Source organism: Photinus pyralis, unplaced genomic scaffold, assembly GCF_008802855.1.
Source record: "Photinus pyralis isolate 1611_PpyrPB1 unplaced genomic scaffold, Ppyr1.3 Ppyr1.4_LG4, whole genome shotgun sequence".
Classification (NCBI taxonomy): Eukaryota; Metazoa; Arthropoda; class Insecta; order Coleoptera; family Lampyridae; genus Photinus; species Photinus pyralis.
In genome coordinates this window covers 45416504-45429859 of record NW_022170511.1, presented here as the reverse complement: position 1 = coordinate 45429859, position 13356 = coordinate 45416504, and the positions used below count along the sequence as shown (strand labels likewise).

The 13356-nt window shown below is 37.8% G+C and overlaps 3 protein-coding genes across 3 annotated transcripts; 2 read left to right on the top strand and 1 right to left on the bottom strand.

The window, feature by feature from the left end:
• Positions 1-971: 971 nt before the first annotated feature.
• LOC116168427 (transmembrane protein 87A-like) lies at positions 972-3947 on the bottom strand. Its single transcript, XM_031484250.1, has 4 exons — positions 3723-3947; positions 3607-3667; positions 3450-3556; positions 972-2385 (listed from the first exon to the last, which is right to left on the bottom strand). The coding sequence occupies exons 1-4, from the start codon at positions 3813-3815 to the stop codon at positions 1135-1137; spliced, it is 1512 nt and encodes a 503-aa protein (XP_031340110.1). The 5' UTR covers positions 3816-3947; the 3' UTR covers positions 972-1134.
• Positions 3948-4721: 774 nt separating this feature from the next.
• On the top strand, positions 4722-5886 carry LOC116168433 (39S ribosomal protein L19, mitochondrial-like). Its single transcript, XM_031484264.1, has 5 exons — positions 4722-4877; positions 4928-5125; positions 5173-5306; positions 5351-5688; positions 5736-5886. Exons 1-5 carry the CDS (start codon positions 4826-4828, stop codon positions 5863-5865), a joined length of 852 nt encoding a protein of 283 aa, XP_031340124.1. The 5' UTR covers positions 4722-4825; the 3' UTR covers positions 5866-5886.
• Positions 5887-8940: 3054 nt separating this feature from the next.
• Positions 8941-11755, top strand: LOC116168430 (nitrilase and fragile histidine triad fusion protein NitFhit). Its single transcript, XM_031484256.1, has 7 exons — positions 8941-10202; positions 10252-10425; positions 10469-10660; positions 10708-10920; positions 10969-11269; positions 11337-11512; positions 11559-11755. The coding sequence occupies exons 1-7, from the start codon at positions 10023-10025 to the stop codon at positions 11721-11723; spliced, it is 1401 nt and encodes a 466-aa protein (XP_031340116.1). The 5' UTR covers positions 8941-10022; the 3' UTR covers positions 11724-11755.
• Positions 11756-13356: the final 1601 nt, after the last annotated feature.

Sequence of the window (13356 nt, the reverse complement as noted above, 5' to 3'; positions counted from 1 at the left end):
GAAAAAAAACCCTGGAATGAAAACCCCCTTTTTTAAATCTCCACAATAGGTAGGTAATATATCTTAGGGCGATTGTACAAGGCAAGTATATACCTATAGTATAAGTTATTCCAAGTACAAAATCTGAAAATTGGATTGAATTTTTAGATTTTATACTTGAAATAGCTTATACCTGGTATATACTTGCATTTGCATTGTGGAACCGGCCCTTCGTAAAATTTCTAAAAGTGCGAACTAGTACTTCTGTTCTGTATTAGCTTGCAAAAAGCGTTGTTCAGTGACTTATACCTGGTTTCACAAAGAGTGTTAGTTAATCAATGATTATATGGTATATGATTGGTCGATTTTTGATGTTTACCAAATGACATAGGCTCAAACCAACGTTATTCATCTGTTAAATATTAACAAATGATTGTGATCTTAATCACGTTTGCGAAAACATACTTTAAATTCATTTAAAATTACACCAACAACATTTAGGTCAATTAATCCCAAAAAGGAAGAAAGCAAAATATGTACTGCTGCAAAGTAGACTAAAAAATATCTGCGAAGAATACAGCGCCGGACAAAGAGATGTGGTAAACTTCTTAGAAGCTATAAGTCATAATATTAGGTTTAATTAGGCTTAATGGTAGTTTAGGATAATATGCAATTACGTATTTTGTAAAAATTGTGAAAATTTGTTAATAGAATATCTCAACCGAGTTCTGTTTGATATTCCTGTTTCAGTAAACAATATGCAACTTTAGAGCTCTCGCGCAATATTTCCTTTTTTTCTCTGTGGTTTTTCTTCCGATTTTTTACCAGGGGGTCTTTCTTTCCGTGGGTTTTTTTCCGGGGGGTTTTCTTTCCATTTGTTTTTATTCCGGGGGTTTTTATTCCGGGTTTATTTTCCAGGGGCCTTTTTTCCGGTACCGGCGGAATATATCCAATGTTGCCACTGAGTACCTTCAGATCAGTACAAGGTAAAATACGGTAAATGTAATTTTATTATTTATTTTTACATAAGAGAAAACTATTTTGAATTTTTACAAAATGAAGCGATAGGTACTAATTAAAATGTCTTTTTTTTAACAAAATCTGAAGGATATTAAGTAAATCACGATCACACTTAAACTTGATATACCATTGCAACTATTGCATTTTTGACACCTCAAATCTGGTATTAACAACTTCCTCATCCGAATCAAGAACGGGTAAGGTGGGGTCACTGGTTATATTCTCCTCTAACCACTTGATGTCGTCTTCAATACTGTGGGTTTTGGGCGAGTTAGGACGCTGATGGTTTATTCGTATTTTAACGCCGTAAGCGTCATTAACCAACTGTTCCTCTTCTTCATCATCGCCCGTTTCCAATAATGGCACGAAAGCGTACCTTTGATTATTGTTTGTCGGACGCCAAAGTATCATTATTACAAGTAAAACGGCCGAAAACAAAATGTGCCAATAGGCTTCTTCTAACCACAAATCTTTCCAGACTAATAAGCAAGTTACGACGCGATGCACTTTAATTGCGTAAAGCATAAAAATAACAGAAGCCACGACACAAAATATTAACGCATTTGTAAAATGTCTATAAAGCGATAGCTTAACTTCGTTTCGCCTCAGTCTCAAAGTCCTCGTCGTATTAACGAGGGCATTAAAAATCCACCAGCAGATTGCGGAATCTAAAACTGCTAAAGGAACGGAAGCCACCAACAAATCTTTCGTTTGATTATTCTTCGGTTTCGTTATTCTCAAGTACGCTTCGCAGGCCGCCAGTAGAAAATATAAAAGCCCGACGCCGATAACGCGATGCAAAGCGGCGCCCAATCTCGGTTTTACAATCCCGAATCCTAAACTAACGATAATCACTAGCATTCTCGCCAAGGTACGCTTCGCGCACGAGACCCACTCGGCGAAGATCATCGCCCCTTGAACACGGACGCCGCTATTATTAATACTTTGAAACTCCGCGTAGAATGTCGCCTTCTCCAACATCCCAAGCAGAATGACGCCACCAATCCAAAACTGTACCCGTAATAAATCGCGCCATTGCATAAACGAAACGATCAACCATATCAAGCCGAATATTACGTATAAAATGCACATTACACCGTAGAACGGAAGCAAAGGCCAATCCGCCGCCGATAGATAACCGTAATCGTTCTTCATCTCCACGTGAACGCCCAAATTAAACGACGGACTGCTGCCCGTGACGCGAAATATTAGTACGTAAATGCCATCCTTCGGTACGATATAGATCGGATGCGCCTTCTCTAAGGACTGCTGATTCTTCTGTAACTTCGCCTCGTCCAGAATAATATGATCGTCGCATGTATAAGTGCGATCCCTTGCACGATGATATGTAGTGTCGTTTATGGTTTTATCGGACGATTCTAACAACTAAAACGGTTTTTCTCGGTCATTTACATATCTGATGAATAGATCATCGGATAGTGACTCATTTTCATACGTGAAGAGTGCCGCACATAGTGGCGATTATAAGAAATGAAATGTGCTGTGTCGCCTATATTTTTGCCTGGCTTCAGATAGCTACAGTCCACTAAAGTGTTGGCAAAATTTGAAATTTTAATTCTCGCCTTAACTCACGACTAACTTTAGCGCATTTTCCATGAACACCTGATGTTTAAATATGCAATATCTTTGCCTTTGCAAAGTATTTTGTGCAAAATAAACTTTTTTATTAGGGGCAATATGGACTGTCCTAGTGCGAAAATCATATCTGAGTTTGAGGATAATAAGTACTTAAATGCTACCCTAATTGACATTTCCATGGCATTCAACTGTGTACCTTTTACATCCTACTTCACCAAAAAAAACTAAGGCTATTATTCAAAAACATTCACAGTTTATTTCGAGAAGAACCCAAAAGTGACCTTTAATCATGATATATCATACATCAATAATTACAAAAATAGAAGTACCACAAGAATCCGTGTTAGGACCACTATTTTTTATATTTTTGAATAATATACCAAATTACAAAACAGATAATGGCAAATTACTGGAAGCATTCTCTTACAGTGAGGCATATTTTTGCTATCCAAAGAAAATGCATAGAGGTATTACTGAATACTAACTGATAATAATTCATAAGCATATGTCAAATGGCTTGTGTAAGAAGTGTAATATCCTACACATTTCAAGCTCAAACCTTCAATTAAGCCCACACTTTAGTCATATAAATTGTATCACAATAAACACAATGCCAGCATTCAGTTTCAAAGGCGTGTACAAAGAAATAAACAAAATTTTTCAACCCAAACAGGTACTTTATCAATTTGCACCACTTTTTGGGATTGCAAATGCCACCTGCAACATTAAAGACTGGTTACCCAAAGCCAGGTAATATTAATTAATCAGTTTAGTGTACGTAAGTGAAGCATGTACTCTTCAATCCTCATCGAGAATCTGTCACTATCTGACGGTCCAGAATTAAGACTTACATCCCTTCCTAACGTAATAGCGTCGGAATAATCCCAGCAAGGCGACTGAATTACTATCCACCCGATTGTTATGTTTATAGGTGTATCTTGTGTACTTTCGCAATTAACTACAGAAAAGTTATGCAATAAATGTTATTAGATTATAAATATTAGTTACCTTTGACAAAAATTTGAGAAGCGTTGTATAGACTTTTCGACACAATCATGTGATTTCCCTCCTGGAATTATAGTAGTGCCATGTTATCTAATTTGGAAAAGTGCATATGTACATACCATTGTTAAATTGTAGTCCCATTTACCCTCATCGGGCAATGCACGAACCCCATAAAATGCCAGCATGAAAATCACAATTTGGTAAGGTAACATTTTTGCGATGGTGTTTTGTATTGCGTTTAGGCATTTACATTTCACCTCATTCTAATAGTATTTGTTTATTTAAATATCATTACATTGTCATTCAGATAAATGCGTCACTTTTTTGACAGTTGCAGACACCTGGCAGCACAGACCACGCTTTTACCGGCCGGCATTTAAACACAGGCGTGGCAACAGCAATTAGAACCATAGGCGTAGAAAATCATTACGGGAGGCGAGTAAAATACAGTGAACAGTATTGCAAATACGAGATTAGCATTTATATAAAGTGCAAAATAGAAAATGGGTGTTTTCAACGCAACACGCAACATTACCGTGAAAGGAGAAAAAATAAAACGCTCTTGAATGGTATTACAGAGCTCTCTCTCCAAGAGAGCTAGTCCAAAAATTTCTTCGGAGTTTCGATTATGCAACTGGCAATAATAATGCAAGTTGCATGAATTTGCTTAGGATAAGCATACATGGTGTAGAAAAGGTCTACGCATCATAGGGATTTCACTGGTAATTTCTGTATATCGAAATATTTTCTCCTCTAATTAATTTACAACAAAGTTTTAAATCGGTTTCTTGTAGCTTGAAAAATTCTAATTTATAAGTAACTTCTCCGATTTCCCACAATAAAAAAAAATGAATAAAGGCAGAATTTTACTATTGCTGTAAATTAATTAAGGGAGGATATATTTCGATATAAACCAATTCTACACTTTGTATGGTTAATAGCATAAATCCATTACACGTTAATCACCACGTATGTCTTGTAGTGAGGGCAATAAGATCAGAATAGTAAATATTAAGTATATATATATATATATATATCTCGGTTACTTTAGTTACTAAAGGGTTTCTGACAGCAGCTAAGGCATCAGTTGTTTCATGTTACGCCACTGTTGCAATGTGGCTAGCGTAGCGTAGCCGTTGAGCTTTGAAGTTTGAATGAAGGGCTCAAGGGAAGTAAGGTTATGTTTAGAATAAAAATAAAAGAATAAAACACAAACTCAAAAATGATTGTTTCTACATTAAAAAATGTCAAACTCCCCAATCTTTACGTTAGAAGTAAGTTTCAACGTACCCCTGTACTTTCCATTACTACTTTTGTGTTGTAGTGCTCCAACGTTTTGCCTCACAGGCAAACAATCCATCCCCCGTGGACGCGAACAAAAGTCTATCGGAATTCCGCAAGGTGTACGTGGAATTTCTACCAGACCCGACGGTCGAATTTCGTAATCCCATCCGAGAGAAACTAGAAAGATTAGATATGCTCGCCAGGAGAGCGCACATCGATATTCCCGAGTTTTATGTTGGTAAGTCCCCGTGTGTTATCGTGCACCTCTTATGGGCACATTTATAGGTTCAATTTTGGCAGTGACCTCTTCGGACCCACACTCGTTAGGAAAGACAAACCGATTTGTGGGTATCTGCATCAAACGAGAAGGTTGCGGTTTGCGAGCGAAATTTATTTTACGAAACGTCATAGATCACCAAGTATGCCACTTCAGAAATGAAAGCTTGTAACTAATCAATTCTAGGGTGTCGAAGTACTGTACGAAATGTACGATCCCGCCTTGCAAAAAATTGAAGTTCTCCGCCTAGAGAAACGATTGGACGACGAGCTGATGTACCTCAGGGATGCGTTGCCGGAGTATAGTACATTCGACATAAACATGGAGGTTGAAATACTTCCCGAAGGTTCACCTGTACCCGTCAACCCTCTTAAAGTCGTTTTAAAACCGAAGCCTTGGCTAGAGAGATGGGAACGACAAAATTTAAAAGGTGTGGAGGAGTTCGAAGTTTCGCCTCGCGACAGAGAGAGGGCTGAGAAAGTGGCGACACCGTGGTTGAAATACGATTTGATGAAAAATTACATGTGAGTTATGTTCTTTGTTTTTAGGAATTTCTAATTTATGTTTGCAGGAAAACTATTCCGGAAGAGGAACAATCCGAAATCTTCAACGAAATTCAAGCGCAACTGCAACAGCTGGAACTGACACGTAAGAAGATGAAGCGAAAACGTTCGTTTGTTAAACCGTTTAAATTGGGCTAATAGAAAGCTTTTTTTATTAAACCGTTTACTCATTTGCAGGGTTTAGGTGTGTAATTTGGCTCATTCCTAAATTTTCTCAGTACAGTATTTGTATTTTTTCGTCTGTCTTACGTTAGGGGTTTCCAAGATCTTTTCCAAGTGAATGTTCCATAAAGTATCTTGATTTGGTAAAGTGGGAAGGAATATGTATTTTTAAAGTAGCAGGGAGTTTCATTACATAAATTTAGTGCAGGTGGGGAGTGTGCATTAACATCAGTGGCACATACTTAGATGACTCAATTGATTTCTGGTTTGTGGTTTGATCGTTCAAATGTTCAGACGATGAAGGGCCAATTTTATCCAACAGTTTAACACATTTTAGTTCTTTTTCCACTTTTTCAAATACTTTTTGGTTAATTTCCATGAGGCCTTTCCTATCATTTATATCATTAGGTTGGGCACACAAAACGTCACAATGCAAGTATCTTCTGCCTGCTCCAAAATTGCTTTTCAAAATTTTAGTTTGTGTTGCTAGTAACTCTCGAACTATTTCCCTAGTGAGATTCCTCATTTCTGTTGAATTGACATAGGTGGTCGTCATATGTTTCCGATTGTCAAGGGAGTATAAGACGTAACGGCATTTTAAAAGTTGCTTCAATTCTTGGTGCTGTTTCTCGACGTAGAAATTATTTACCAAAGAGTTACAGAGTAAATTATACGTCATATAACTTTGAACACCTGGTATACACGGATGGTAGGGTTTTACTTTATCGCCAAATAGTGCTAAGGGGTTCCACATTTTTCTGTAAAGTTTTGAAGATTGATGGACTTGATGTCCCATTAAATTTTGCATTTCACTAATCTTGAAACTGAGACTAGCAACCTCCAAGAAATCTAGGACGTTTATAGTGTCACTTGGAATATCAACTGATGGTAAATGCATAGAGCTACGATTATTACAAAAAAAAAGTTCATAGTGTTTACTATTGACGGCATCAAGCATGTTATCGTCAAAATTAATGAAAGATGTAAGTTCGTTCCACTTTTCAAGCAGTTCTTTCACAATGTCGGATTCCATAAGTTTCTTTGTTGCATGATGCAATTTTTGCCTTGCTGGCATCACCAAACGTATTACTACCTCGGCCATTGCAAATTTTGAGTTGTGATTCGAAAACAGTTAGAATTTTGTTTTTGCAAGTACCTAACTTGATTTTTCACTGTTTTACTTTAGTCTTTTTACATGGCCCTTCTCATACAGTGTCAAATTGGAAGCTTTATATTAAGTAGGCTTCGGATAGGGGTTCTCTGGGTTTAGTTTATCAGTGTGGATTTGTGGCTCAAACTAATCTTATAAATTTTAGGTACCCCCGGGTTAAGCAATGTGTTTGATCAAGTGCAACTTTTTTACTGATTCAGAAGTTTCAGGTATATTGGGTACAATTAATTTGCGGCATGTGAAGGTGTCAACTTTATTGACAACAATGTAATTCATTGTTATATGTACAAATTGCATGCAAGCTCAGTTGGCTTTGAATTGCGCCTGCCTTTCGCAATTTTTCTTGTAAGTTGCAACACGCAATTACAATTTTTATTGCTCCATGTCAAACTGGCTTTAACATCAAAACTACTTAATTATAACTGTGAAATCCAACATATAAAATGGCAACAGGTCTTACTTGGTTTTAACAAGATGGACAAAAAAAGCAATTCCATTCGAGGCAAAGAAATTGTGTCAATCGTGGGTTGGCCCCCTAGGCTTTAGCGTACGCGTAAATCTGGCTCTACGCACACAGATCAGAAAACACTTGTGTGGTAATTGTACATGGCCAAACCAACTTGGCTCATTGCTCAGATGTTGGTAGTTCAATATCACAATAGATCAAATGACAACAGTAGACCCCACTTGCAGATGGTTGCACATTTGACTCCTTCAATACTGCGCAACCGCAAGCGCGCGAAAATTTGAATTTGGGTAGAATTGTCAATTGTAAGGGGTAAAGTCATATAATGGGGTAAGTAAATAATACACATAACCTGCAAGCATAATTGAGGATAATTTAGCTTACCTGGCTTACCTATTGTAAGTAGGTGTAGTAGGTATATATTACTGCCATCTTATCAAGATTAATTTTGTTGTTATCTGACTAGAATATGCCAAAGGCGATAGAAAGAAACTATTTCGGTAAGTACTGGAACAGTTAATTAGAAATAGTTAATGAAATCTACTTACAGACCAATATTGACCTACGGTAGAGAGAGAGTTGGGTGCTGAACGAAAAATCACCTGTTGAAGTGCAAGTGATAAGGAAATCAAGAGGGATAAGGGCCCACCCCCCTGTCGCATTTTGTAAAATGTTTACGACGAGAGTGTCTTTTTACTTAGTTTGCTTATGACTAGCTATCCTCGTTCGTAAAGATGGCAGATGTCAGAGAAGAGATGTCAACGAGGGTATTTACAGTGGAGGGTCGGTTCCCATTGTTTGGCAGCAAGCCAAATGGAAGTGGTAAAGTTGGTAAGATTCGTTTTAAATTGAAATTTACGATTTGAAATTGGAATTGTGTAGGTATAGTGCTGCCACGGGTAAAGGTTTCATCAAACTGACGCAGTGGAACTGTTTGTACAGCTAAGAAACGTAGGTCTAGCGCACAGATCAATGAAGTTTAACGAAGTAAAATGCAGAATTGACACTCTTCCTGGAAGTACCAGGATTTCAATTAAATTGTCACAATTGTAGTATGAATGTTCTGCAAGTCAGTGATCATTTCTCTGTATTAAACATCGAATTGAACGCAGCTGACATAACCCACTTCAACGGATTAATATGAAGGGTAGCAAAATGAGCCCTATCATGCCTGATAAATAAATCGGAAACTAAATATACCGCAACAAGTTGTTTTATTATAAACCGTCGATACTAAGGTACGTCATATTTTAAGGCTAGCGCAAGCAGTGCTTACGTTCACCAGACGAAGCGCTTCATAAGCCCTACCCAAAGACAGGAATACTCTAGCAAGGTTTTTCTTGCGAGTTGCTGTGTGATAGCATTGTCGAGGTCCGTACGTCGACTCACGGTGATGTGTACACCTCGACAGTGCTATCAGACACGTACGTCTTTAGGTAGCGCTAATGAAGCACTTCATCTGGTGAACATTATCGTAACCGTCACCACGAAACTTTTAAAGGTCTACAAACTTACCCCACATCAAGATATCAATGAAATCTTAAGCGTCTTGATTCAAACATGAAAAAGCTGCACAAAACGTTAAGTTTTTAACGCAAACAAACGAATTTAAAATAAGACGCCATCTTCTTGTTCTTGGGATAACATTTAACACGACATCGAAAACACCGATTTGTGAACACTTCCCCGCCGGTTTTTGTTAGTTTAAGCGTTGAATTTAACAACAAATTCAAAATTTACGTGGTCGCGTCCCGAGATCCTACACGCAAACGCCGATTTAAATTCGTACGAAAAGGAGAAGGGACGCCATAACTGTTTGTAGTTTAATTATTACGATTAAACACCGATTTACGTATGATGAACCGAAACGAACTATGTCCCAGAATTATTCCCATCTTTTGTTTGACTTTTTTAAAGTTTATTTTAATATCGCACTTCGTAAATTAGCAGCAAACCGAAAAAACACAACACGCTTGGAACGGCAGCAACGACATAGTTGGTCACGTGACGAAGATAGTGGTCATGACGTCACAGCTGCAAGACTCCCTACGATTCGCCCGTTTCAAAAAATGGTCCAATCAAATGCATCCGGCTTTTTCTGTTTACTAGTTATTCCCGGAATTCTAAAGCGATGGCATATTTACTTCCCAAGATCTAAAAATTGTTGCGATGCAAAACGTTTTCACACAGAATTGGCGAAAATAACTTCTATGATTCCCCTTTATATTTTTATGAATGGGAAGATCGTGGATTTATTACTTAATAATAATCGTAAGATGTTTGTGCGCTGTGACCCCCAGTGCTACGTTCTTGAGGCTCTCCCTTAAAAAGTTGAATTTTCCTTTTGTAATGCGAGTATTTTGGGGGGTTAAGGTCAGGGGAAAGCGACGTAAGTTCTGGAAGTGCATGGTGCATCTGCAAGTCAGTAGATCCAGTCATAGTAGTTCCACTGTACTTATAACCTCCAATTAACTCAAAAGTCAATTGTCCATTTACATGAAGTTTTTGCAATTAAACCACTTTAAATCTAATTTTTCTCTTCCTTTCGTTCGATATCTTTCACAAATGACCGCAAAGAACACCGCCGCCGTTTGCCAATTCACTGCCACATCTAACAAAGAAGCAAATTTAAAGATCGTCACGAGACTAGTGTCGGAGGCTGCAGAAAAGGCCAAGGTCTAAAATTCAGTTAGCTTTAGACTATAATTCTAGTAGCGTGTTATAGGTCATTTTTCTACCCGAAGCGTGTGATTATGTTGGAACCAGCATTACGGAAACAAAACAACTGGCAGAACCGTTGGATGGGAAATTAATGTCTCAGTACAAGCTTCTAGCTCAGAGACACAACGTATGGTTGTCAATCGGGGGATTTCATGAGAGGCAACAAGTTAACGGACGGGTATGTTCCGTAAATGTCGCTTTTGAGTAATCTGTTTGTGCAGGATACATTGCATAACACACATGTTTTAATTAACTCGGAGGGTGTAATCACAGGGACTTATAGGAAAGTGCACTTATTTGATGTTAGCCTTCCAGAGAGTAATATAAATCTACAGGAATCTAGTTATATAACGGCGGGTACTCAAATTGGAGCACCAGTCAGTACTCCCATCGGATCCGTAGGTCTCATGATTGTGCGTATCAGCTTGATAATTGACTCAAGACTTTACGTTTGTTTTAGTGTTACGATTTACGTTTTCCAGAATTGAGCTTAATTTTACGGAAAAATGGAGGAGACGTTCTAACATTCCCATCCGCATTTACTGTTACAACCGGTGAAGCACACTGGAAAACTTTGCTAAAGTCACGTGCCATCGAAAATCAGTGCTATGTTATCGCGGCCGCCCAATACGGTGTACATAACCGGAAGAGAATTTCGTTTGGAAATTCATTGGTAAAAATGAAATGAACGTAGAGATATTGAAATGAATTGTCATTACAGATTGTTGATCCCTGGGGTAATATAATTGCCGAATGTCCTGCTTATTCAAAGGAGAGAGCAACAGATGAAAGTATAGCCTATGCAAATATCAATGTTGAGTTTTTGAAAGGGGTTCGGCAGAAAATGCCCGTTTTAGATCACCGTAGGGACGACCTGTATCGGTTATCCTTAAATATAAATAAATATGAAAGCGATGTGCCTAATTTCATGTTTAGCGATAAGGTAATACCACCAAGCACAGTTTTTTACATAAGCAAATATTGTTTTGCATTCACCAATATCAGATGTGTGGTACCAGGTCGTATCCTTAACCATTGTGGTGTAGGGACACATAATTTTCACAGTGTTGGCTCCTTATCTGTATTAAGATGTCTTGGTTGCATCCTTGAGGCAAGCAAAGCGCCTTGAGAATTTATACCCTGAAGAAATCGCCGACTTCTTTCAGACAGTTGTAAAAATACAACAAATGGTTGAGCGAGCTTATGGTTCGCATTCTTCGACGATTTGCGTACAAGATGGGCCAGAGGCCGGCCAGACTATTCCGGTATTATCTCCCCGATGGTCACATTTGATAAATTGGTACATTTCAGCACATTCACTGCCACATATTGCCGCGAAAAATGGGTGATTTTGAACAAAATGATGATATTTATCTGGAGTTAGCAAAGCACGACCGAGATCATGGGAAGCCAATTAGAGATGTTGAAGAAATGACTACAGAAGCTAACATGTTAAAAAAACTCATTGTACAATGAAAGTTGGGAACCAAATAAATATTTTTACTATATGTCCTTTGTCTCTTTTTCTTTGCAGTGTTGTTCTGAAATAATGGAGTAGTGAGCCCCTATTTGTTATCGCTTGTGTTTATACAAATTCAGGGAATAAAATGGTCTTTCCGACAATATATCACTTATAATAATAAGTAAATAAATAATTTCATTTGGTGGTTTGTGCGCGTATAAAAAGAATGTGCGAAGGGAAGGGGCTCATAAAATGTAAAAACGCGGGCGTAAGAAGTGTACAAAACGCATGTTCCGACCTGGAGGAGAGGACATTTAATCTGTGGAATTGCTACTTTCAGAATCCGTAGCCCTTATTGGTGCGCCTGGAGTTTATTTAGGAAAACAAGAAGACGCAGTAACATTTCGGCGGCACTTTTTCGATTTAAAGGATAACTTTTTTAATCTCGATGGCAGCGGGGACACGTCCACGGGAGATCCCGTGGGTTAATGTAGGGAGGGGCGGTTAAATATGGCAAATTTTAGTAAAAATGCTAAAACTATATTTACCTCTGGCGCCTTTATTTTGAATCTGACGCAAGAAATGGATGAGACTTTTTTTTACATCTCATCAAAGCACATCTTTTTTTATATTTAACATTTTTCGCTACGAGGCTTACTTTCTGAGAAAAGTGCAAATTATAAAATGAATATAGGTACCTAGTTTAACTGTTCAATTTAAATTCTCTCAAAAACTATAAGAACACAAAAAATTGTTATAGACTTATAAAAATGCGTAAAGCGGCCGTAAACTAAAAAAAGTCAATTTTTAGCCATACTTTACCAGTAGGTACCAAAAGCGGTTTGTTTTGTTGCGAAGGATTTGTGATTTTTGAATCATTATGACTTTTTTGTGTTTAGGCTCGCCGATTACAGAGCACTTGATGCCGGTTTACAATCGTATGATTTAAAAACATACGATTGTTGACCAGAATCAGGTGTTCTGTGCAGACAGGCATTCTTTCCGGGCGATAAAAAAAAGAAAGTAGGATTTCGTGAGCACGCACAAATCATTTTTTCACATGATCCATAAACTTGGCGCTGTGCATAGAAGTATATTTATTGAAATCGGATAAAAAGTTTAGAGATTCACACCCGGTCAAGTAGTAAGCGTTGGAGTAGGTAAAAATTTAGTAGGTATAGGTGCCTAACACTTGAATAGAAGTCCTTTTTCGAGCAAGTTGTCGTTGTATATATACGACCTTTGTTTATTCATCGTAACTTCGAACTTGAAGCATTGCGAACAGCAATGCAGAAAATGAAAGCGGAAAGTTAAAATTTAGTAACCACTGCCCTTGCCCTCGTGTAAACAAGCCATGTAATTATAATCCCTTTGGGTCATGAGCAATGCTAAGTTTGATTTATTTAGAGGGTTAACGACGCCGACGTATCAAAAGAAAAACGTTTTAATTTTACCTCTTATCAGCTTGTGACAATAAAGTCGATATAAAATGACATATGTTGCACAGGTGCGCAACAAGCGATCTCATTATCGGCGTCGATGCATATACATTCGCCGATAGGCGATAAGAAAATACAATTTCTTTCTAATAAAATCACCGTCTTAATTATCATAAAAATAACACATGTTGGTACCTGTCTATATCCG